The 27,401-nt window shown below is 37.3% G+C and overlaps 1 protein-coding gene across 20 annotated transcripts in view; it reads right to left on the reverse strand.

The window, feature by feature from the left end:
• Nucleotides 1-1,698: 1,698 nt before the first annotated feature.
• Nucleotides 1,699-27,401, reverse strand: part of SEC31A (SEC31 homolog A, COPII component) — a 96,570-nt gene continuing 70,867 nt past the window's right edge. For 11 of the 20 annotated variants that reach the window (XM_090266219.1, XM_090266217.1, XM_090266214.1 and 8 more), the window contains 5 exons: nt 18,946-19,004; nt 17,652-17,918; nt 6,063-6,182; nt 3,602-3,673; nt 1,699-2,271 (listed from right to left, as the gene is read on the reverse strand). In XM_090266219.1, coding sequence (XP_090122345.1) covers nt 2,092-2,271; nt 3,602-3,673; nt 6,063-6,182; nt 17,652-17,918; nt 18,946-19,004 — 698 coding nt within the window. In that variant the 3' untranslated portion in view covers nt 1,699-2,091. Of the gene's footprint in view, nt 2,272-3,601; nt 3,674-6,062; nt 6,183-17,651; nt 17,919-18,945; nt 19,005-20,692; nt 20,732-27,401 lie in introns of all 20 variants that reach the window. The other 9 variants (XM_090266213.1, XM_090266210.1, XM_090266212.1 and 6 more) reach the window with 1 other exon arrangement.

Genomic DNA, 27,401 nt, shown 5'->3' on the forward strand with positions numbered 1-27,401 from the left:
TAGGATGCTCAAGGAATTAATTTGGTACTTCAACAGCATAAAAAAGACCCAGGAAGAAATGAAGGTTATCTTAAGTGAAATAAAGAAAAATTTACAAGGAATCAACAGTGGAGTGGATGAAGCTGAGAATCAAATCAACGATTTGGAACATAAGGAAGAAAAAAATCATTCAATGAGAACAGCAAAAAGAAAAAAGAATCCAAAAAAATAAGGAGATGGTAAGGAGTCTCTCTGACAACTTCAAATGTACCAACACCCAAATCATAGAGGTGCCGCAAGGAGAAGAGGAAGAGCAAGAAATTAAACTTATGTGAAAAAATAATGAAAGAAAACTTCTCTAATTTGGCAAAGGAAATAGACATACAAGTCCAGGAAGCATAGAGACCCAAACAAGACAGACCCAAAGAGGACCACAGCAAGACACATCATCATTAAAATGCCAAAGGTTAAAGATAAAGAGAATCTTTAAAGCCACAAGAGAAAAGCAGAATTATCTACAAAGGAATTCCCATAAGATTGTCAGCTGATTTCTCAAAAAAAAAGTTTGCAGGCAGGAAAGGGCTGGCAAGAAGTATTCAGTGACGAAAAGCGAGGACCTATAACCAAGATTACTCTATCCAGCAAAGCTATCCTTTAGAATGGAAGGGTAGATAAAAGTGCTTCCCAGACAAGGTAAAGCTAAAGGAGTTCATCATCACCACGCCATTACTACATGAAATGTTAAAGGGACTTATTTAAGACAAAGAAAATCAAAACTGTGAACATTAAAATAGCAATAAATTCACAACTATCAACAACTGAATCTTAAAAAACAAAGCGAACAAAAAGAACAGAAACAGAATCATAGATATAGAGCTCATTTTGATGGTTATCAGCTGGGAGGGGGATGGGAGAGGGAGAATGGGGGAAAAGGTGTAGGAATTAAGAAGTATGAATGGGTAGATACAGAACAGACAAGGGGCTGTTAAGAACGGTATAGAAAATGGAATAGCCAAAGAACTTATACATGGACATGCACTAAGGATAGGGGATTGCAGGAGGGAATGCAGGCACATGACGGAGGCACACAAAGGGGGACAACTGTAATAGCATAATCAATAAAAAATACTTTTAAAAATATAAATAAATAAATAAGAATCAACCATGAATGCATAAATAAGTGGAATAACAAACTGACGTTTCTCTGTCTGTAAAAATAAACAAATACAAATTTTAAAAAGTATTAGTATCCTGATTCTCCAAGATTCTAGGGGCACATTATCTTTTGTTATATCTTACGACAGGTTATATTAAAATCACTTGACAGAATAGTGGCTGAAAAATGTCTATCTGGTTCAGAAGGCTGACAGAATTAAAGTTTTCTTTTTGAACTTACACCTCAGAGCAATAGGTGCTTCTTAAAAATTGGATGAACAAATTTCTAAATATAAGAGAGAATTCAATCTTAAAATTCAAACAATATTAAAAACATCTATTAATAAAGTTCAATGCCTTCTACAGAATGAAAATGCTCAGTCTTTTCCTTATAGATACTTAAAGCCAGTGATCCTACTTTTCATTAATAGCTGCTAAAATCTATGCAGCAGGTTCTACATTTAATTATTTGTTCAGGACCAGAGTGAAGCCAAAGACACAAAAAAAGAAAGATTAAAGTAAACTGTGAACAGCTGTTTAATAAAAGACTACATACACTTAAAATAATATCACACACTTTAATCTGATTGACACAGAGGAAGTAGGGAGGACATGAAAGAAACTTCATTTTAGTTCTGCTTTGTGGATAACCAGATACTCTATTTCAAAAAGTACACCAGGTTTTAAAAACCACATTTTACCAGAAAACTTCAGAAAAACACACAGTGTGTAATCCAGGAAATAACTATTTGCATAATAATAAAATCATCACAAGCAATAAAAGATTAAAACAAAAGAAAGCACCAGGGTTTGGAGCAGTTCTAAGGTGAGTATCTTTGCAGAAATAGTGTAAACGCTATGGAAACATGCTAATGAGGATTGGTCCATATCTTATCACTTTTAAAAACATGTTTCTTTGGAAAAATGGCAATATTGGCTGAAAGTGAAGCTGTCCCTTTAGACACCCAGCTTATTGGCCTGGGTGAGAACAACCTTAAGAACTGGCATGAAAGCAGAGGTCTCGCTGAAGTTGCTGGTGCTGACTATGTGGGTATGGATGGTCAAGCCTTCAGAGTAGTTTCGCATTTCAATGCTCCTTGCAATGTTATGTAAACCACTGATGATTGTGGGTGAAAGCTGAAATAAAGGTGGAACCAAGAGAAAGAATTAAATTAAGGGGGAATTTCCCATAAGACCCTCTATAGACATTAAAGCACAATATTTAAAAGGAGCTTGATATAAACATTATAAAAAAATATATAAATAATTTAGCATGTCTAGAAATACTTTTTTAGACCAAGCAACACTTGTTATAAACCAGAACCATGATAAAATTACATGTAAGGACATTATTTATAAATTAAATATGTATAAACCAGGACATTCTTATTGAAAAGTCATATTTCCTCCCCTAAGCTGAAATGCTAATATGCCTCTCCACTTAAGAACTTTAATTCTTGCCTTGACTGGAGAGCTCAGTTGGTTAGAACACCACCCCAATACACTAAGGCTGCAGGTTCAACCCCTGGTCACGGCACATACAAGAAGCAAACAATGAATAAATAAAATAAGTAGGACAACAAAACTGATGTTTCTCCCTCTCTCTAAAATCAATCAATAAAAATTTTTTTAAAAGAGCTTTCATTCTTCAATTATTTTAGATATAGTCTCACACCTTTAAAAAAGATTCTTAATCATGACCTCAAAGTAAGGATCCCATTTATTCTTAACTCTTGTCTACAATAGAGATCCTGAACCTCTGATCTACTTCCCTTGGTAGGGGAACAGCCTTTATCATGTACTCAATGTATCTATTCTTAATTGTTTTTTATAATCCTGTCATTGCTTACAACCATAAAACTGACAGTTTATTTTTTTCCATTACTTGGAAAGTAATGGAAGACTTTATTTTGGATCACTCCATGGACACACCACTTCCACAGCTGTATCAACTAACTTTCTTTGGTTTGGTTCTCATGAAATAAATGGTTATTTTTATCTGATAGGAAAGAGAAATGCTGAAATGCAAAAATATAAGAAGTTCCAGTTCTTTTCTTCCTATCCTAGTGCTTCTATTAATAAAGCAAAAGTATTCTAGAAAGGAATGGAGAGGTGGAGACAAGGGAACAGAAGTCAATCAATTCTTTGCTTTTGTTGGCTTTCTTCATAGTCACAGCACATTAAGTTGCTCATCTTTTGGCTACATTTGCCTTTGCCTTTGTGTAATAGGGTATGCTAGAAGAAAAGAGATCAAGAGTATTGACTGTGAGAAAGACTATAGATTTGGTCTCTGGAAAACAAGAGTATCTTCCCACTCTGATTTCTTGATTCATGCAACACAGAAAACAAACAGAAGGCCAGTTACCTTAATGTGGCAGTTTGTCCCCAAACACACTATAGGCAAGTGCTGATGAGATGCTTATTTTAGCAACTAGGAATAAATGAATCCTTTTTCCCACAAACTTACTGTCTGTTCCCTAAGTTTATCATATAGAAACTCCAAGCGTTTGCTGGCATCATCTAGCTTCCTCTTGGTTTGCTGCAGGAGAAGAAAAATAGGTTATGTTATATTTGAACATTAACTTTAATCCAAAAAATTTGCCCTATGTCATTTCACTAAACCTTATAGTCATGATGGTGAACAGCTTCATTTTATAAAGAAAGGGAGGCAAATATAACCAAGAAACTTGAACAGATTATCAGGACAGAGGTCAGTAATCTAATGGGAGGAGAGCGAGAGAATGAGTCCCTTCCTTCCGGTGTGCAAAATCAAAAGAGTACTGGTTGGATTTCATGTGAACTACAAGCTCACTTGACAAAGTGTGAATGTACAGGTGCACTGTATCCACAAGCACCAGCAGGGCCATCTGGAGGCAGCAATGGGTTAGTGTATGTCTAACTACCTTATTATAAATTGTGGGCACTAGAAGGCAAACATATAGGTGAACTAGAATCTTTCAAAAATACTACTTATACACTTCGTCATTTGGTATGTTTAATCCTGCCTCTTTCTGAGTCTTTAAAAAACATCAAGAAAATTATCATGTGGTAACTTAAAGACTACTAAGAGGGAAGCAGTAAAATAAGTTCTTAAATTGAGAAGATTCCCACCTCACCCTAATATTATAGGTATAGTGAGAGAAAACTATTCTAAAACCAAAATGAAAGGTTTAAAATTAATTTAATGATCTACATTATGCAACAACTATAGAACTGACACTGTTCTTCAATATTTATTGAGTGCCTACTATGTGCTATGCTGGGGACAGTCTTATGCTTCATGAAGCTCATGATCTATTGGGTAGGAAAAGATACTAAACAATATGTTCTATGCCAGATGGTGATGAGTGCTATGAAGGAAAGTTAACAGCGAAAGGGGGCTAGAGATGTTGGGAGTTGAGGTGGTGGTAAAGAAAGGCCTAATGGCTACTGGGACATTGGAGCAGAAGTCTGAAACAAGTGAGGAGTGAGCAGTGCAGTTATGTGGGGGAAGAGTTCCAAACAGAAGAAGCAGCAAGCACAAGTCCCTGATGTTGAAGTGCTTTTGGTATATTTGAGGAAGGAATGTCAGCACGTCAAAAGAGGAAAGAGGAAGAGATGAAGCTTAGAATAACATTACAAACTAAGTTGTACTGCAAAATTACTGTGTTGTTTGGACATAATTAAAGTGAAAATATGAATAAAGCCATACAGTAGTCCCTTGCTATATCACGGTTTACTTATCTGTATCTGTACTTATCTGTAGCTTCACTGTATCGTGGGATTTTTAAAAATATTATATTTAATTATTTATCGCAGATTTTTCGCTATATCGCAGGATTTTGTGGTACTGTATATGTATGTTGTTAAAGTTACGTAGGCTTAAGAGTGCAGAATAAATGTAAGGTTCCTACTTCACGGGGGGGTCTGGAATGTAATGCCCGCAATAGGTGAGGGAATACTGTACTATAAAAATGGTTCCAACTATTGATTAAAATGGACTTGTGTGAAGGGGAACTGTTATAGTCCCTGTTCAAAGTTAAATCTCACATAGCCCACGGGGGATAGTATTTACCTACCAGCTTCATCTGCCTCTCTGTACTAGTTTAGTATTTCCATTACTCTCAGAATGTCAGGTGCTAAGGTTTACATTAAACCTTCCCTGCCTCTGCTTTCCCGACCATTTCAGTTCAGGGAATTGCTTTCCAAAAGACCAGCAGAAGGCTGCACATATTAATACTCAGTGTTGATGACACTACAAATTCCAGAAGCTGTTTTTAAAGCAGACAAGTGGCCCGTGGCTAAATAAGTGTATTCAATGTTTGTTGGCAGAAATCAAATTTTCATCTAAAACAAAACTGGCTTTGTAGAGTTTTTGTTGTTGCCAATACACATGCATCCTCTAAGTAAACTAGGTAAAATCATGACTATGACTCCAATTATCTATAGCATTTAACTACTTTTAAGATCTTTGCCAAGTTATTTATAAGAGTATCTACTTTTAAAAGCTTTACTGAAGCTCAGAAATAAGCCCCAAGTCTGAATTTATTGCATACCAATATTCTGTTCTTTTCATGTGTCAAACATGAGTTTTGCTCATGAGAAGCAGTACATATAGTAGCCAAGAGCATACATTTTGGAGCCAGCCTACGTTTGAATGTTGGCTTTGCCCTTGGGTGTTACTTAACTGTCTTTTGCCTTACTTTTCTCCTCTGTAAAATAAAGATGACAATCTACCTACCATGGGGTTGTTGTGGGGATTAAGTAAATTTATATATAAAAAGTACTTAACTATGTTTTTATATGTAAAGCAAACTATGTAAGTGCTAATAGCTTTCTTACTTTTGTACAAACATTTAAAATGAATCTTGTAGGACTTTAAGCAAATATTATAGAAGAATTTCATAAAGGAACATTTTAATAAGCAAAATACGAGAAAAAATACATACAGGATCTGTGGCTGAAGAGAGGCAACGCTGAATAAGATCCTCAAATGTGCTCTTTAGAATGAGGTGCTCATCTGGAATAGGTTTCTTAGTAATTTTTTCTGTTGGTAAAGACTGCACATGCTGGAAGAAATAATACCACAAAATGAATAGAAATGGCCAGAAGCTACCTATACACAAAGCCCTGAAACCCGGTGATACAGAGAAAACAAGTACCTTATAGATAGGCTATTCAAAACATATGAAATCACTGAGTTAGGTAAAAATGAAAATCAGACTTCCAGCCAAGATGGAGGCCTAGACTGACACGCTCCATCTCCCTCCACAACTAAGAAGGACTACAACTACCGCAAGACCATAAATAACCAGAAGTTCCAGAAAATAAAGTTACGTGGAAGTCCAAAGTATGAAGTTATAAACACATGGTGCTCATCCGGACGGGTAGGAGGGATGAAGCCGGGGTGGAGAGGTCAAGCTGTGCTGGTGGTGGTAGCTGCTGTGAAGGGCAGCAGGACGGCGGTAAGCACAGGCACCCGTATTTAAAGGGAGGCAAGAAGTGCCTGGGGAGCAACCCTGGCTGCAGACCAGACCCGTCAGCTCACGATTCCAATGCCGGGGAAGGCAGACCACCCCCTACTGCCTCGGACTGTGAGGGCTGGAGGATGTGGGGACGGAGGAGGAGGCTTGCAGTCTCTCAGAGGAGAGCAAACGGCAGGAATCCATCTTGGATCCCCGCCCCTACAAAAAGCGCCACAGAGTGGTAAGAAGGGTCGCCTGGTAGTGACTAGTGCACAGGGCTCTGCCCCCCTATAGCTTAGGAGGTGTGACAGCCCCGTCCAGGGAAGGAAGGTAAACAAACCTGTCAGGATGGCAGGGATCACAATAGAGATCCCAATCACGCAGCTGACCAGACAGCAAATATATGATTTATTGGACTAGCAGATAGATAATCTTTCTGAGGCTCAGTTCAGAGCTATAGTTAAAAGACACCTTAGAGACCTAATAGCTGATCTTAAACAAGATGGGGATGGAATGAAGGCTAATCCTGCTGAAATGAATGAAAACACATACGAAACAAGTGATGAGGGAAGGAAAACCAGGGATCAAATCAACAAATTGGAACATAGGGAAGGAAGAAACAGTCAACCAGTGCAGAAAGAGTAAACGAAAAGTAAGGAAAATGAGGAGAGGTTCAGAAACCTCTGGGACAGCTATAAGGGGGCCAACATCCAAATCACAGGGTTGTCAGAAGGTGAAGAAGAACTAGAAATCGAAAAATTATTTGAAAAAATAATGAAGCAGAACTTCCCTAACTTGGGGAAGGAAATGGACTTACAGGTCCAGGAAGCACAGAGAGTTCCAAAAAAACTGGACCCAGGGAGAACCACACCAAGACACATTATCATCAAAATGTCAAAAATTAAGGATAAAGAGAGAATTTTAAAAGCAGCAAGAGAGAAGAGAATTACATACAAAGGGGTCCCAATAAGACTATCAGCTGATTTCTCAAAGGAGACTCTGCAGGCAAGAAGGGACTGGCAACAAATATTCAGAGTAATGAAAAGCAAAAACCTACAACCACGATTACTCTATCCAGCGAAGCTGTCATTCAGAATAGAAGGGCAGAGAAAGTGCTTCCAGGACAAAGGAAAACTGAAGGAGTTCATCAAATCCAAACCACTGTTATATGAAATGTTAAAGGGACTTATTTAAGAATAAGAATATCAGAACTATGAACATTAAAATGAAAACTGTATCACAACAACCAACAGCAGAAGCTAGGGAATCGAAACAAAGGCAAACTAAGTAGGCAACGAAAGTGGAAAAAGAATGATAGGTATGGTGAACATACTGGGGGGAGGTCAGTAGGGAGGGGGAAGTGGGGAAAGGGAGGGAAATGATGCAGGAATTAAGAAGCATAGTAGGAAGGAGTGGAGTAGACAGGAAGAGGTTGAGAAGAACTATGTGCACAACCAATGGGCATGGACTAAGGGTGGGGACAACTGAGGGGGGTCACTGGGTGGAGGGAAACAAAGGGAAAAGATATTGGGACAACTGTAATAGCGTAATCAATAAAACATATTAAGAAAAAAAAATCAGATATCCAGTATAGCTACTCCTCCTACAGCTCTGATCCTTAAAAACAGGATTGGAGGCCTTTCAGACTCCACCTCCACCCTAGCTCCTGTGCCCAGCCCTGGTCAGCTGCACTGTTCTTTCACAGAGCTGCCAGCAGCAAGCCCTTGGGCCACATCTCCGTCTAGCTGTTTGCAGACAAAGTTCTAAACACAGCAGAAAACTTTCCTGCTCTGAGCACTGAGGAGAAAGGATTTGATTATAAAGGTTCCTGCTTTAATTGAATTATTCTAGGATTTATGTGCCAATGTGGTGATTTCACACACCTCAAAAGCACAGGCGGCAAGTCAATATACTGGGAAAAATTTGATGATGAGAATTTCATCCAGGAGCATACGGGTCATGGCATCTTGTCCAGGGCAAAAGCTGGACACAACACAAATGGTTCCCAGTTTTTCATCTGCACTGCCAAGACTGAGTGGCTGGTAGGAGAGCAGGTGGTCTTTGGCCAGGTGAAAGACGGCATGGATGTTGTGACAGCCATGGAGCACGACAGGTCCAGGAATGGCAAGATTGGCAAAAAGATCACCATTACTGACAATGGACAACTCTAATAAAATTTACTTGTGTTTTATCTTAAGCACCAGACCATTCCTTTTGTAGCTCAGGAGAGTACTCCTTCATCCCTATCTCCTTGGAATGTTCTATAATCTTTGTGCTCTCACCGCAGTTCACTGGGTTCCATATTTTCTTTACCCCTTCAAAGTCTAGCTGGATTGCAGTTAAGTTTATGATTATGAAATAAAAATTAAACAACAAAAAGAACTGGATATATAGTAATTAATTATGGAACATATGTTGATCATTATTGTGTATTAATTGATAGGAGGTAGATCTGTGCCAATCTGAAATAAAAGGAACAAGGCATTTATCACGCTGGCTGGATAAAGCAGCTGCTTGTTCTGCTTGTTGGTTCGTTTTTGTTTATCCTGGCATCCTGCTACTCTTTGGTTCACTCTTAGGGTTGTTAACTGAGCTGCTACCAAACTGCAAGATTAAGCCAAATGTTAGGATAGAAGACATCATGATGTTATGCACTATAAATATGAAAAAACAAAGAAGGAATGTTTAAGTTTTAAAATTTTGATGTATTTGTTCATTCACTCAAAAATATTAGGCAATTATAGGTCAGGCACTAGTTATGTACTGATGAGCCAATACAGGAATGATCTCAGCCCTCAGGGAGTTTATATACTAATGGAAGAGTAAGTTTTAAAATGTCATAAATCTATGTAAAATAGCAACTGTGGTAAGCCAACAGACAATATTACAGATTTAATTGAAGGGTAGGCTCTCTTCAGGATTTGGAAGGATAAGTAGAAGTTAACCAGTTAAATAGGTTTCAAAGCATTCCAGACTGAGAAAGAACATGTACAAAGGAAGGATCATGATACAAAGGGACTAAAAGAATACCAGCTGTCTAGAGTGCAGAGAGAGCAGAAGGAATACAAGCTGAGGCCTTCCTGACAATGGGAAGCTGCAATGTTTTAGGCAAAGAGGACACAAGACCAGATTGGAGTTGTATAAAATAAATGCTGGCAAATTCAAGACTCCTGCCCTGCTCAAGACTGGAGATGGCATGAACCAGGCTAAAAATATTAATAAGAGAGTTGAGAGATTTTAAAGTAATAGCAACAAGGTTCAGGGATAGATTTGAAAAAGAGGTTAAAGGAAAAGGTAGAAGCAGCTCTCCCTTTCAATGGTAACTAAGGTTCTAATCTAAGTGAGTATGACATAAGCACCCAGGTCTAAACAAAACTGAATGGCTGCATGGCTTCCCAAACTATCAGACTTGGAATCACAGAAAAAATGAACAACACTCTTTATAATTTACATTCTTGTGGAAAGAAGCAAGTCCTTCTAACTCCACCAAAACATAGGTTTTATAATGCAACTTCTAATTTTTTTAAAATTGTTGTTGTATTACAGTTGGCTCAATTTTCCCCCATTGTTCTCCACTGCCCCACCCACCCCTCTCCCACAGTCAATCCCTGCCCTATTGTCCATGTCCAAGGATCATTTATAGTAGTTCCTTGACTAACCCTTCCCCTTCTCCCACCCCCCTTCCCCTTCCCCTCTGGTCACTGTCAGTCTGTTCCTTGTTTTCATGTCTCTGTTTCTATTTTGCTCATCTGGTTGTTTTGTTCATTAGGTTCCTGTTATAGGTAAGATCATACAGTATTTGTCTTTCGCCACCTGGCTTATTTCACTTAGCATAACACTCTCCAGTTCCATCCATGCTATCGTGAAAGGTAAGAGTTCCTTCTTTCTTTCTACTGCATAGTATTCCATTGTGTAAATGTAGCAGTTTTTTGATCCACTCATCCACTGATGGGCACTTAGGCTGTTTCCAGCCCCTGGCTAATGTAAATAATGCTGCTATGAACATAGGGGTGCATGGGTTCTTTTGAATTGGTGTTTCGAGATTCTTCGGATATAATCCCAGGTGGTATCTCATTGTGGTTGAGCATCCTTTCATATGCTTATGGGCCCTCTGCATGACCTCTTTTGAGAAGTGTCTGTTCAGGTCATTTGCCCATTTTTAAATCTGATTGTTTGTTTTCCTGGTGTTGAGTTGTGTAGGTTATTTATTTTGGAGATCAAACCCTTGTCCGAGGTGCGCTTGGCAAATGCTTTCCTATATGGTTGGTTCCCTTTTCAATTTGCTGATGTTTTCTTTAGCTGAGCAGAAATTTTTTAGTTTGCTGTAGTTCCATTTGTTTACTCTTTCCTTTATATCCTGTGCCCTTGGGAGATATATTGGAGAAAATATTGCTGCATAGGATATCTAAATTTTTACTGCCTATGTTTTCCTCTAGGACTTCCATGGTGTCACAGCTTATATTTAAGTTTTTCATCCACCTTGAGTTGATTCTGGTGTATGGTGTAAGTTGGTGGTTTAGTTTCATTTTTTTGCATGTACCTGTCCAGATCTCCCAACACCATTTATTGAAGAGGCTATCTTTACTCCATTGTATGTTCATTCCCCCTTTGTAAAATAATAATTGACCATAGAGACCTGGGTTTATTCTGGGCTCTCTATTCTGTTCCATTGATCTATGTGTCTGTTCTTATGCCAGTACCAGACTGTTTTCATTACAGTGGCCTTGTAATATAGTTTGATATCAGGTATTGTGATTCCTCCTCCTTTGTTTTTCTTTCTCAAGATCGCTGAGGTTATTCAGGGTTGTTTTTGTTTCCATATAAATTTCTGAAATATTTGTTCTAAATCTGTGAAATATGTCACTGGTATTTTAATAGGGATTGCATTGAATCTATAGATTGCTTTGGGTAGTATGGACATTTTAATGATGTTAAGTCTTCCAAACCATGAATATGGTATATGCTTCCATTTATTTGTATCTTCCTTAATTTTTTTCTTCAGTGTTCTGTAGTTTTCCCAGTATAGGTCTTTCACCTCCTTGGTTAAGTTTATTCCTAGGTACTTTATTTTTCTTGTTGCTATAGTAAATGGATTTTTTCCCCCTAGTTTCTGTTTCTGATATTTCATAGTTGGTGAACAAAATTCCTTTGATTTCTGAATACTGACTTTGTGTCCCACTATTTTTCCAAATTCACTCATTAGGTCGAGTAGTTATTTGGTGGAGCCTATAGGATTTTCTATGTATACTATCATGTCATCTGCAAATAATGACAATTTTACTTTCTCTTTTCCAATTTGGATGCCTTTTATTTCTTTTTCTTGTCTGACTGCTGTGGCTAGAACTTCAAAAACTATGTTGAAGCAGAGAAAGAGGACACCCTTGTCTTGTTTTTGATTTTAGGGGGTAAACTTTTAGTTTTTTCCCTTTGAGTATAATATTGGCTGTAGGTTTCTCATATATGGCCTTTATTATGATGAGGTCAGCAGCTGTCCATCTCGAGAGACGATGGTGTAGCTTCTTAAGAGTCTATCTGCACCGCCGAGAACGGTTGTGCAGTCCGACTCGGGAGTGACACGGTATCTGTCTCCTCCCGTGTTGAATCGACATCTTGCGATGACGCTGGAGTGTCCTCTCCAGTGAAGCTGAAGCTACAGAGCCTGGGCAGGGTGATATGGAGGCTCTGCTGTTGCCCATGCAGCAGACCCCCCCTCTCTTCGCAGCTGAAGGATCCAAGGGAAAGACGGAGTCAATACAGCTTGGCTTCAGGTGCGCCGCAGGAGTTGCCGGTGTTGACTACAACGTCAAACCGCCTTAGGGACTCCGGCTCCGGATTTTCTGTCGGGGTTTACTCCCTTAGCCTTTCCCCTGAAGAGGTATGCCGCAAGGCAGCGGAGGTTTTTTGGAATCAGAGTTTTCCTTCTCTGATGTGCCCTGACTGGAAGATCGAACGAGCGACACTTAGCTCGCAGGCCGACGCTCAATCCACTGAGCCAAACCAGCCAGTACGATGAGGTATACTCCCTCTATTCCCACTTTGCTGGGCGTTTTTATCATAAATGGGTGCTGTACTTTATCAAATGCTTTTTCAGCATCTATTGATATGATCATGTGACTTGTCTTTCATTTTGTTTATGTGGTATGTTTATTAATTTGTGAATATTATACTACCCTTGCATCCTTGGGATGAATCCCACTCGATCAGGGTGTATGATCTTTCTACTGTGTTGCTGGATCCAGTTTGCCAATATTTTGTTGAGGATTTTAGCATCTATATTTATCAGTGACATTGGCCTGTAATTTTCTTTCTTTGTTATGTCTTGACCTGGTTTTGGGATTAGGATAATACTGGCCTCATAGAAAGAGTTTGGGATTTTCCCCTCTTCTTGGATTTTTTTGGAATAGTTTGAGAAGGACAGGAGTTAGGTTTTCTTTAAATGTTTGGTAAAATTTGCCTGTGAAGCCATCTGGTCCATGGTTTTTGTGTGCCAGGAGTTTCTTAACTAGTTGTTATTGGTCTTTTCTGGCTTTCTGCTTCTTCTTGATCCAGTTTTGGAAGAATATGTGTTTCCAGAAATTTGTTCATTTTACCCAGGTTGTCAAATTTCTTGGCATATAATTGTTGATAGTAATTTCACAGTCCTTGGTATATTTGTGGTATCAGTTGTGATTTCTTCTCTTTTGTTTCTGATTTATTTGGGTCCTCTCTTTTTCTTGATGAGTCTGGTTAAAGGCTGTTGATTTTGTTTATCTTTTCAAAGAACCAGCTCCTGGATTTACTGATCCTTTGAATTGTTCTTTTAGTCTCTATGTCATTTAATTCTGCTCTGATCTGGATTATTCCCTTCCTTATATTCACTCTGGGTTTTGTTTGTTGTTTCTCTAGTTTTTGTAGATGTAGAGTTAGGTTGTTCATTCAAAATTTTTCTACATTTTTTATTTAGGTCTGTATTGCTATGAATTTCCCTCTCAGGACTACCTTCGCTATGTCCCATAGGTTTTGGGTTGTTGTGTGTTCATTTTCATCTGTTTCCAGAAACTTTTTCATTTCTTCCTTGATCTCATTGTTAACCCATTCATTGTTTAATAGTATGTTATTTAGTCTCCAAGAATTTGAATCTTTATGAATTTTTTCCTTGAGGTTGGCTTCTAGTTTTAAGCTGTTGTAATCTGAGAAGATGTTTGATATGATTTCAATTTTCTTGAATTTGTTAAGGCTTGTTTTGTATCTGATCATGTGGTCTATCTTTGAAAATGTTCCATGTGCACTTGAAAAGAATGTATATTTTGCTTCTTTAGGGTAAAAGCTTCTGTATATATCAATTAAGTTCATTTGATCTAAAGTGTCATTCGATTCCACCACATCCTTGTTGTTTCTTTGCTTGGAAAATCTACCTGTTATTGACAATGGGGTGTTAAAATCCCCTGCTATGAGTATGTTGCTATCAATATTCTTCTTCAAGTTCTCCAAGTTTTTTCATATATATTTGGGTGCTCCTATGTTGGAAGCATATATGTTTATAAGGGCTTTATCTTCTTGATGGATTGTTCCCTTAAGTATTATGAAATGTCCTTCTTTATCTCTTTTTATGGCCTTTGTTTATAATGCAATTTTTAATAGTTATAAGTCTCATAAGCAGAACTGTCTCTTAACAGAAAGGCATAATTTAATGATAGAGCTACAATCGATATAAATTTGAGTTCAATAAGTCAAAGACAAAAACAGAAGAACTAGTTTTATACTTGGACAGGAATTTGTTTCATCCTATGTTGAACTTTGGCCTAAGCTCTTTAAACCGTAAAATAAAAATGTGATGAGTTATGCTCTTTTCTTATGTATAAGAGCTAATAACATATAGCCTTATCTTCAGATGAGACTATAAACTTGTACTTGCTTTTCACACACAAACTGCTAGTTGGCTGAGTTCCAGATAATGAAAAATCTATTACATTTCCATACCAATGACTTAGACATATAATAATAAACATTTTTATCTATTAATAAAAAGTAAAGAGAAAAACCTTTGAAAACAGCTTCTGCTTAGCAACGCTGGAGGCAAATATGGATTCAACTGAAATTGTAGCTACTGATTAGATATACTGCAATCACCAAGTTACTGGAAACATACACTAGCAAATATATAAGCCTCTTCCAGAAAGTTTGTATATGGCCAAACAATTGAAAACTAATATACTGTTTTTTACTCAGTTTGTCTAAGTTGAAACCAAATTCAGACAAACATTAATAAAGGTGCAACCATAAAAATTAACACATTAAAAAAAGTTTACTGAGCCCTGGCTGGTGTGGCTCAGTGGATTGAGCACTCGTCTGTGAACCAAAGGGTTGCTGGTTTGATTCCCAATCAGGGTGCATGCATGGGTTGTGGGCCAGGTCCCCAGTTGGGGGACCGCAAGAGGCAGCCACACACTGATGTTTCTCTCCCTCTTTCTCTTTCCCTTCCCCTCTAAAAATAAATTAAATTAAAAAGTTTACTGAAATAAGACTTCCGGCCAAGATGGAGGCATAGACAGACATGCTGTCTCTCCCTCCACAACTAAGAAGGAATACAACTACCTCAAAACTAAAAGCAACCAGAAGTTCCAGAAAATCAAAGTGCATGGAAGTCCAGCAAACAAAGATATAAAGAAGAAATACTCATCCAGACAGGTAGGAGGAGCAGAGCTGGGGTAGAGAGGACACAGTGTGGTGGTGACAGCAGTGGCAACAGCAGCAGCCTGGCAGAAAGTGCGTTATACGTTTTAAAAAGTCAGGAGGGACACCTGGAGAGCGTTCCCACCTCCTCACTAGACCTCGAAGCTCACAGCTCCAGCACCAGGGAAAATCAAGCCTCATTGCTTTTGACTGTGCAAACCAGTGGGGGTTGGGACGAGGCAGAAACTGCCAGTCTCTCAGCAGAGTCTGCTTGTTTAAAGGGCCCCCATTGACCTAGAACATCCGCAGACCCACCCACTCTGGGAATGACAGTCAGGGCAGCAGCTAGAGAGGCGCCAGTCTGGTGTGGAAGTGGGAGAAGTGCCTGGAAAAGGGGCGAGTGCTGGACAAGCGGCATTATTCCTTCTCAGACCCCTCCACCGCATAAAGCGCCACAACGTGGTGAAACAGGTCGCCTGTTACTGACGAATACCTAAGGTTCCGCCCCTTACAACGTAGTAGGAGCAACAGCTCTCCCTGGGACATGGAAGCAAACACAGGAGACTTCTGGCCAAGATGGAAGCCTAGACTGACATGCTCCATCTCCCTCCACAACTAAGAAGGAATACAACTACTGCAAAGCCAGAAATAACCATAAGTTCCAGAAAATAAATGGAAGTCCAATGTATGAAGTTATAAAGAAGTGGTGCTCGTCCGGACAGGCAGGAAGGGCGAAGCCGGGTAGGAGAGTTCAAGCTGTGTTGTCCATGGCAGCAGCAGCGATGGAGGCAGGACGGCGGTAAGCACAGACACCCGTATTTAGAGGGAGGCGAGAAGTGCCTGGGGAGCACCCCCGGCTGCAGACCAGACCCGTCAGCTTGCGATTCCAAAGCTGGGGAAGGCAGACCCCCAATGCCTTGGAGTGTGAGGCCCAGAGGGCGTGGGGACAGAGGAGGAGACTCCCGGTCTGTCAGCGGAGAGTGAATAGCAGGAATCCATCTTGGACTCCCACCCTTGCAGAAAACACCACAGTGTGGTGAGACGGGTCGCCCGGTTGTGATGAGTGCATGGGGCTCCGCCCCTATAGTGTAGGTGTGACAGCCCTGCCCAGGAAGCAAAGCTAAACACAAAACAGTCAGGATAGCACAGATCATGATAGAGATCCCGGTGACACAGCTGACCAGACAGCAAATATCTAATCTAATGAAGAAACAGATAGGAAATCTTTATGAGGCTCAGTTCAGAGCTTTGGTTATAAGAATGCTTACAGACCTGACAGCAGATCTTAAATAAGACAGGGAAGGAATGAAGGCTAGTCCTGCTGAAACAAACAAAAACACATATGAAACTAGTGGTGAGGGAGAGAAATCCAGGGATCAGATCAATAAATCGGAACATAAGGAAGGAACAAACAGTTAACCAGTGCAGAAAGAGGAAACGAGAAGTGAGGAAAATGAGGAGAGGCTCAGAAACTTATCAGACAGCTATAAGCAGGCCGACATCCGAATCATAGGGCTACCAGAAGGTGAAGAAGAACTATAAATTGAAAAATTATTTGAAAAAATAATGAAGCAGAACTTCCCTAACTTGGGGAAGGAAATAAGACTTACAGGTCCAGGAAGAACAGAATTCCCAAAAAACTGGACCCAGGGAGAACCACACCAAGACACATTATCATCAAAATGTCAAAAATTAAGGCTAAAGAATCTTAAAGGCAGCAAGAGAGACGAGAATTACGTACAAAGGGGTCCCAATAAGACTACCAGCTGACTTCTCAAAAGAAACTCTGCAGGCAAGAAGGGACTGGCAAGAAATATTCAGAGTAATGAAAAGCAAAAACCTACAACCATGATTACTCTATCCAGCGAAGCTGTCATTCAGAATAGAAGGGCAGAGAAAGTGCTTCCAGGACAAAGTAAAACTGAAGGAGTTCATCAGATCCAAACCATTGTTATATGAAATGTTACAGGGACTTGTTTAGGAAAAGGAAGATCAAAACTATGAACATTAAAATGAAAACTGTATCACGACAACCAACAGCAGCAGCTAGGGAATTGAAACAAAGGCAGACTGAGTAGGCAACGAAAGTGGGAAAAGAATGATAGGTATGGTGAACATATTGGGGGGAGGTCAGCAGGGAGGGGAATGGGGGGAAAGGGAGGGAGCTGGTACAGGAATTAAGAAGCATAGTAGGGAGGGAGTGGAGATAGGAAGATGTTCAGAAGAACTATATGCACAACCAGTGGGCATGGATTAAGGGATGGGACAACTGGAGGGAGGAGGAGTCACTGGGTTGAGGGGAACAAAGGGAGAAGAAATTGGGACAACTGTAATAGCATAAACAATAAAGTGTATTAAAAAACTTATGTTAACTGAAATAGATGATCCCCCCATTTCGTTTCCACAGATTTTTACTCTTACCTGGATGGTATTTCCAATAGGAGCTCCTGGGGCACCTTCGATATTGGGCTTTGAGAAAGATGGTGGCATGCCTGGTTGACCAAGAGGTTGCTGTATGCTATGGAAGGAGGGCTGGCCACCTGGAAGATGTGGCTGTGGGAATGAAGCTTGGCTTGATGGTGGTACTGGAGTTGAAGGTTGCTGCTGCAGCATCTGTGACTGGTGGTCACCCAAGAGATTCATGATCGGTGATGTGATGGGAATAGGAGGTGTAAAGTTTTCAGGCATCTTTTAAAAGATTGTAATAAAAGACAACAAGAGTAAGAAAAATAATGATAGCAACATTTCCTCAGCTTTAAATAAGGGAGTTACATTAATCCATGGTTGAAAAAGATTTTTTTAAAATAGACTACTTTTCAAATGAAATTTTATGCAGAATTATTATAGAGCAAAACAAAAACAGAACTAATCTAGCTCAAAGGGGTGGAGAGTTCGAACCTAGATCTTTTAGTTTCTTCTTTGCCTTCCATACTTAACTCCCATAATGAGGAGCCAAAACCATTGTGTTTTTGAAAGAGGATGTAAATGTCTGGAGAACTTTATCTAGCAATACTAAAATCAGATATATCAAATATCTGTATGTTTAATATGATCACAATGTAATACCCTTTTCTTAGTGAATATTGCCTGTCAATTCAATCACACAAAAAGTAGCAGACTAAGTTTCTGATTATTACTAACCTAAATTTTTGGTTTTCTTACTGATTTAGCATCTCCCAATTTTATGTTATGGACTCTCATTACTATATTTAGGGGAAGGAGATCACTAGGAGTAAAAAAAAAATGGTAGAAAATGGCTTCAGAATAAAGAAAAGTCTTATCTTCTGCTCTAACAGTTATCAACAGTTACTGACATCTAAACAATATTCTGCTATAAGAATATTTCTTCATTCATATTGTATGTGACAAACAAAATATAATTACCAAATTTATGATTACTGGTGGAACCCAAAAACCAAAGTAACTCCTAAAAAATCATTTGAGAAGCCTGAAATTTTGATTCTTATTCTCTGAAAGAGACCTGTTGGGAATTTATATTTTGCCTTCTCCAAGAGGTTTAATCCACACCATAATACGGTTTCTACTTTCTTTCCTCTCCTTCATGGATTTGAAAATGTAAACTGAAATATACTTTTAAGTATATCAATCTAGTAAGCTTTGCCTCTGAAAAGATCAGGGAAGTGTGGTGTGTCCTAGGTGGCTATATGATTAACAAAACATCTGTAGCAATTGGATAGACATCTTTTTCTAGTACCTTCTTCTTCTTGGGTACTCTGTTCAAAGCTGGAGGATCATTCCAACCATTCTGAGGACCTATAACAGATAATAGAGGGCACTTTCCTTTAGAATATCAAAAAGAAGAAACTAAATTATGTCCATTTTAGAATACCTTCAAATCTTGCCTTAACCCTGAGATAACTGTCACAAGTTTTACCAGCTGAGCTATGTAGTCCTGGATTCTCAAACTCATTACCTCTAAAAATCATAAGGCATTGGCTTAGTAAGCAAGATACCTTGCCATTAAAATGAAAAAGCTTCCCTGGCTGGTGTGGCTAAGTGCATTGAAAGCTGGCCTGTGAACTGAAAGGTTGCCGGTTCAATTTCTAGTCAGGGTACATGCCTTGGTTGTGGGCCAGGTACCTGATTTGGGGTGTGTGAGAGGTAACCAATCAATGTGTCTCTTGTACACTGCTGCTTTCTCTCCATTTCTTTCTCCCTCCTTTCCCCTCTCTCTAAAATAAATAAATAAAATCTTTAAAAAAGTAAAATAAAGTGAAAGCTGTGTTAAATTTAAGGACAGTGAATTCTTTCTGTCTATATTAGCGTATAACCTTCAAAGATCTGTTAACAATTCTCTCTTAATAAAGAAGAAATAAATCACTAGAGTTTGCTTTTAAAAAGTCTTCTGATAGTCAGCATACAAAAAAAAGGAAAAGTAGTAATCTCCTATTTCACAAGAGAGCAATTCAGCATAAGCAAACCATCTACATGGTAGAAACATTGTTTAAAAAAAGAAAGCCGAACTATATAGCACTAGAAATTTTTATCATCTTTGCCTTAGGAATTACTTATAAAGTAGAAAAGGACATTCAAATACCCATGATAATAATTTTTTTAATGCCACAAAACAAATTCCAGGCTGGCAGCAAATATAAAATTAAGCTACTGTCAACTTTAGTAAATGTCCTCTTAAAAAAAAATCTGTCATTTCAAAGTGAGAAATAGATAAAAGCAGAACTCATTAAGTACCCTAATGCCAGTATCTTTAAAGAAAAAAGGAATAAAACAAGCCAGAAATAAGATAAGTTCTAATCACAATATAATCATGGTATATTTCATTGAGTTTTATTTATGTGTATATGTAAAGACAAAAATTACTCTTGTTCCAATAAATTAAATATTCTTCCAGTATTTTACCTTTTGTTTTATTGATATCCTTGATACTAAATCATAAAATTGCTTAGCAAACCAAAGAACCTGTGATTGATAACAACATCACAGGAAGTTTTTTAAAAACAAGATCTCTTAACCAACATGTACTCATTTGCCTTGATTTTAAAGATAGAATAAATTTTCTACAAGTTTACTAAGAGACAGAATGCCAAACGAACATCAAGACACTCAAGAGATAATCACAAAATATTAAACTACATGCTGCTATCTACCTAACAAATTCTTAAAGTTCTAGTCATACATAGATTAATCATTCAAATCTCTGCCATCACCTTCTAATCTTACTCATATCTAAGACAATCTTGGTATAGTTGTTGTCTTTATGTCTATATAAAACAGACATTATGATTTAAAGCTATTTGTATCACCATGTTAATTCAATCAGTCCTGAAATCTGATTCATTAAGAAGCCAAATTTAAAAAATGATACTGATCAGATTTAGGATATCATCAGCTTTGAAGTTCACATGCATTATTGTGAATGTCCAATCATTAATTGCATTCATTGATTCAGAGATTTCCAAAAGTACATTTTATAACCAATTCACCTTCCAGCATAGGTGCTTGGTCTTGCATAAACTGATTTTCTGTAGACAAAATGTAAAAGTCACTTAAACAATATTATATTCAAAGACATTCTAAACTCTACTTTTCATTTTATAATTGTTTCTTCTCCCACTATCAACTCCCAGAAAAAAAGAAACTAATTTTATAAGGGATTAAGTGGGGTTAGGGTGGTGGATTGTGAAAAAAGTGACGGGGTTAAGAAGTACAAATTGGTAGTAACAGAACAGTCATGGGGATGTAAAGTACAGCATAGGGGATATAGTCAATAATATTGTAATAACTATGTGTGGTGTCAGATGGATGCAAGATTTATCCTGATGTAATGTCTAATCACTGGGGTGTACACCTGAAACTAATATAATAATGTATGTCATCTGTAATTGAAAATAAAAAATGAGAAAAATATATATAAGGGACTAAAACTTACTTTTTAATCAAATCATATAAAATGTCTCTTAATTAAGAAAGTAATCAGTTTTGAGGTAAAGCAAAATCATTTGTGTCAGATCCAATTAACTCATAAACAGCATTTTTTTTTGTCTTACTATACCAACTGTCTCTTTTAAGAAAAAATATTGTTCCTTCTTATTTAAAATAACTTGCCCTAATTGTCTGCATCAATTGTTTTTCTATTATTTGATCAATGAAATTCAGAAATATTACTGGGGAAGAGTTCTTTCTAACGTATTATAACTGTGTCCATTTTAGTGTTATTTAAATCTGTGACTCCAAATCAGCTGAAGATCTTGTTAAAATGCAGATTCTAATTCATGGTCATAGTGCAGGGCCTGAGATTCTATCGTTCCAGCCAATTCCCAGGTAATGCCGATGCTGCTGGTCAAAATGAGAGGATTTCTACACTGGTCTGCAGAGATCAGCACTGCACTTGTTAAAGGTAAGCATGTCAACCAATCTTACTTAACAAGGTGGTACTACTTCACTGCTGAATTTGGGAGGCCCCAAATGTCTGCATTCTGGAAAACCAGTAATTTCTGGAGTCACCCATGGAATATGAGTATACATGCGAATAGGCCCGTTAATATGTTATCCTCTCATATGGTCTTTTCTATAAGAATATAAGGATTTGCAGACTATTTAGGGAAAGTCTCCCAGAAATTGCTTTTTCTTTTAAGGGAATTGGTTTTTGGCAGCAGACAAGAGGAAAGAAGGCTGAAAACTAGCACAGCATATATTCAGGATAAGGCCAGGCCTAACCTCAAATCAAAAGCATACAATGGAGGTATGTCATATACCCATATAACGTATGGGAATACAACAATCTTTACTTGAGGAGAGAGGAACCAAGAGAATATAGCAATTTATTATGAGTTCAGTTCAGTCTGATCTCTACTTAAGAAGCACAAGCCTCAGAGAAATCATGAGGTGGGAGAGGTAATCCCATAGCTTGAAACTTCACACACAACCGTGTGGAGTTTATGGAATAGATGCTCAGCTATCCAATATGGCTCCTAAGCACACACCAACTTCTTCACCAAGGGTTTAACTGAAGAAAGAAGTGATAAAAAGTAACTGACTATAAGTGACTTCCTATTTTTGCCTTAAATAATGCCCTTATAACCAACCCCCCACCCCGAAAGATATGACCTCATAGCACTGTAGTTAATAAACCCCTGGGAGTTGTGTGTGCCCTATGAGAAAGGACTGACATGATTTGCAATTACTGATGTACTCCTCAGCACCAGATGTAAGCTTCTGGGCTAAGGGGTGGATATATTACAAAGCTAAAGGTACTGAAAATATGGTGGCCTGGACCTTTTTTTCAGGAAGTGGTCCCAACAACATGCCCTTATCCCCTGTCCAATGAGAGGCAAAAGCTTAAGATGAAAGCAGTTTTTCTTCTAACCTCTCATGGCAGTGACTTCAGCCCTGGCTCTTAAAGCCTGAGGGGGTATCCTGATTTCACAAACTGTGAGTAGCACAAAAAGGCTTAGGAAGCAATATCATATGACCCTTTGGTAGTTGACTAGCTTGCATAACCTGAGGGGGTGGGGGTAGCCCCTGTTAGATAGAACATAACAAATGTACAATAATCAAAGCCCTCCCCCAATATGCCTAACTTAAAACCATGAGATATAATAGGCATATTTTATTCCAACCCAGAAATCAAAGTCCCCACCCCACAAATCACACCTAACTGACTCTGAGTAACTTAAGATCTTGAAATATATTAGGCATGTTTTATTCCAGCTCATAAAACCCTTGCTCAAATTTCTTACCAATTTAACATTTTGTCTGTTATAATTTTAACCCCTCTCAGTCTTTCTGCTTTTATGTCTTCAAACTGTTTAAATATGACTTAAAAAACATAATGAAATTAACCTCTCCTTTATAAAGATTCACTTTAGTATCAACATCAGGTAACGCAAGCTACATGAAGAACATGAATATCTACAGAAGACAGTAGTATGGAGGTTTGTTACGAATGTGCACAATGATACTCTTAGTCAACATTTAAAAAAATCGACACAACTCTGTCTAATCTAGAACATAAACTGTAAAGAGGAGATAATCTTTTACTCTTTCAGAAAACTAAAGAATGGGAATAATCTCTTTCATACTCTTTTAAAACATGACATGACTTTAAAGGGCAAACAAACAAATGAACAAATGAAAACAACCCAATCAGAAAACAAGTGTTGCTGTGAGTATAGAGAAACTGGAACCCTTGTGCACTGCTGGTGGGAATGTAAAATGGTGCAGCCACTACTGAAAACAGTATGACAGTTCCTCAAAAAATTAAACATTTGATCCAGCAATTCCACTTCTGGGTATATGCCCAAAAGAACTGAAAGCAGGAACTTGAACAGATATTTGTATATCCATGTTCATACCAACATTATTTATAATAGCCAGAATGCATACGTACTGATAAACAAAATGTGGTATATGCATATAGTGGAATATTATTCAACATTAAAAAGGAAAGAAATTCTGATACATGTTACAACATGGATGAATCTTGAAGACAGTGAAGTAGGTCAGTCACAAAAGGACAAATACTGTATGCTTCTACTTATATGAAATACCTAGAGTAGTCGAATTCAGAGACAGAAAGTAGAACAATGGTTACCTGGGCAGAGAGGAGAGTTATAATTTCACTATGCGAAGACAAAAAAGTCTGTAGATAGATAGTGGTGATGGTTATACAACAATGTGAATGTACTTAATGTTACTGAACTACATATCCTTAAAAATGATTAAAATAGTAAGTTGTATGTTATATATATTTTAACCACATTTAAGTTTTTTATTACATGCATACTTACAAACATACACATGTGTATGTATGTATATAAAAGGAACATATAAACCTAAATTAGTGGTTACATTTGAGTGGTAGAAATACAGCTAATTTTAATTTTATTTCTTATACTATGTAGAGTCTTTCAAAATCCTATAGTGAAAACAATAAAAACAAGGGAAAGTTAATTTAAAAACTGAATATGGCATGTCACTGAATACTGGAGAACCTTATCCATGTTAGTGCTGTGATTAGTCTTCTACAGGTTTTTAGAGAAGAAAGAGAGAACTGCTTGGTCTTACATACTTGAATCCCATTTCTCACTGGGAACCTCCTTAGGTACTCTTGCAGGAACATAATGTACTGCCTATGTACTGGCAAAGATATTTTTCAGTGGATGAACAAAATATTAGCTCCAATGGTATTAGACTTTGGCTAGAAGATAATTTGAAATAAAGAGAATAGAGCATTCTTGACAATAATATGTATCTTCTTTCCCCTATAAGCCGAACATGTCACATTTAAAAAAAAAGGGGGGAAACAAAATTAAAAATTAAAATTTAGAAAGATATGAATTTTTGAGATAATTTCCAATGGCATAAAATAGGATTTTTCAAAAAAATGAAGAGTATGCTCTTCCCTTTATTTAAAAAGTTAAAAACAGGTCCTTATAATTTGACTAAGAAATATCTATGAAAATAAAAAAAATTTTTTCAGAATAGTGCTTAAAGAAAATATGCAGTATTATGTATGCCCCTTGAAGACTCTTCTGTGTGAAGAAACACAGGACTATATACCTAACTTAAATTTTCCATTGTTTAACAAAATCAGCAATGTTCACTCAGATAGTTTCATGATAGCTTGAAGTAGTTATTAACAGGTAATAATTTTTTTGAGTAAAATTCTAAGGCCTTCATATTTGAAAGTGCTCACCCACAGTAACAAACACACATTAAACGAGAGATTTAAAAAAAATGTGGCAGACATTATCCTACGTATCCTAGATAGCTAACACAGGGAAATCTTTCTGTTCCTGGTGCTGCCACCACTGAATCAATACTGCACTATCCTAACGTAGGCTGTTGCCACATTACCCCAAGAACTGGGGAAGGGCCAGTTTTCCTTGCCTCTGATTCTGCCATGCTGCCCACAATCTATTTTGTAGGACTACCTCCAGATTAGCCTTCCTCAACTACCAATTCAACCATGCCTATGACCAGTTCAAACTCCTTCACTAGAACTTTTCTTCTTACCATATTAAGTATAAAATTCTCGCCCAGGCATTTAAGGGTTTCCAAAATTTGGCCCAAGACAAATTTTATATTCCAATTTACAACAAAGCTATGTGCTATTCACTAGAATTGCACTGTTGTTTTCTGCCTGGAATAATTGTGATTATAGACTGAACAGACACTGATTAAGGCTTTACTAAATTAAAAAAAAAAAAGAATTTACTGAATAAATGTTATGATTGCAACATTAGTTTTTTGTCTATGGGTACATTACTTTGTGGTTCACTAATAGTCAGAGGGCTTGAGAAACCTAGTTTCTGTCAAGAATCATCCATTGGACCAGCAGAATTCCTAAATCCTATAGAGAACCACAAAATGAACTAAGACACATTAGAACAAAGATAAAATTTTCAGTCACAATCCTTTATATAACCTAAGCAAAAATTTTAGGAAATAAAAAAATAAAAAATGATAAAGCTATTACTGTTAATTAAAATATAGGGACTACTAACATGCAAGAGGCAACAAAGCAGCTAGCTTAGTGCATGCTGAATACTGAAAAAGTTTGTTTGGCTTCTTCTTCCTAATAGTCACTCTGTTTCTCAGCCAGATTAGAACATTCTGTTACTTTGTATATAAGCAAAGACTTTATCTCACAGCCAAATGCACTTTTGCTTAAGAAGAAAAAGACACCCATGCAAATATTTAACTTAGATAATGAAGTAACAAATACCTAAAACAGTGTTGCTAAATGATTTTTCTAATTCTAACACTGATGGCTAGTCTATCACATTAGGACTAGAATCTAATAAGTAAGAACGAATGTGGCTTTGAGGACTGAGAGACCTAGGTTTGTATCTCATCTTGGAGATTACCACAGTGCAACCATGAAAATATAACACAACTCCTAGAAAACTCATCTTTCCTCATGTCAATTAAAAAAAAAATTATTCCTATTTCTCATGGCTGTGAGGATTAAATAAGAAAATACTTGTCAAGTGCTGGTATGTGTCCAATGATCGTTCAATAAATGATAGTTGACTTCCCTACTTCCCTGCACCACCTTTTAAGTAGCGATTTACTCAAATCCATCCTTCACTCACAAACTCTAATATCCAACTATTCAACTGAAACAATGTTGATACTGTCTTCACTCACCCAGATTTTAAAAGGTAGTTTTTAAAACTCTGCAACTGAATTAGCACTCCTTGCTAAAAGATCAATTTATTGAAGTATTTGTATTGAAAATTTCAGAAATTTTATCTGTGCTGTAAAAGATGATACATATTATGTGTGAATGTGTGTGTGATTTTTGGTACTCTGGACTTTAATATTGTAAATCAAAGAAGAGAAGAAGAGATAAGTGTGCAATTCTGGATCCATAAGACTTTATTAGAAAAATATTTCCTTGATAAGTTCTATTTTTTGTTAAATGTTTTCAGTAATTAAAGCTACTGACTAGCACATAAAAGGAGAAAAAATATATACTGGACTCTTCAGGAGCAACTTCAATATTAGGAGCAAAGCAAGACTCATTCATCATTTTGCCCCTTTAGTTCAAAACCATCAGTTATAATCTGAAAGAGAAACTATTTTCAAATACCAAAATGCACAGAACTCTAATTTTAAGTGAGATTTTTTTTTGTAATTACAGCTAATTTTACAATCAGTCTCCCTCAATGGTTTTAATATAAGTAATATATTTAATTATCTTCATAAGCTTGTGAGTAGGTACTATTATTATTTTGAGGAAACTGAAGCTTAAAGAAGTTAAGTAACTTACTGAAGGTCACATAACTAGAAAGTAGTGAAGCCGGGTTACAAACCTAGGAAGTTTAATTTTGATCCCTTTTCATAGGACATGTTTTTGAGGACTTTTTACTATCCAAAAATGAAAATCAGATAACTTAACCTACTCATAAAAAATTAACATAATGCTCTAATTATAACATGAGAAAAAATTAATAAAATGTGTATTTCACTATAAAATAATTTAAAATTATAATTTTTAATTAGAAAATTTTAGGCATAACTACTAGACCAAAAAAATAATGCACCTAGAAATTTCCAAAATGTCTGAGAGGGTGTTAGGTACTGCCCTACTGGAGAATAAAGAGTACTACTGTACAATGACTATCTGCTGTGTTAGTGATTCTCTGTCACTGTGTTCTCTCACTTTTTTCCTTTAGATAAGCA

This window comes from Furipterus horrens, unplaced genomic scaffold (assembly GCF_987537825.1).
Source record: "Furipterus horrens unplaced genomic scaffold, mFurHor1.1.pri manual_scaffold_2, whole genome shotgun sequence".
Classification (NCBI taxonomy): Eukaryota; Metazoa; Chordata; class Mammalia; order Chiroptera; family Furipteridae; genus Furipterus; species Furipterus horrens.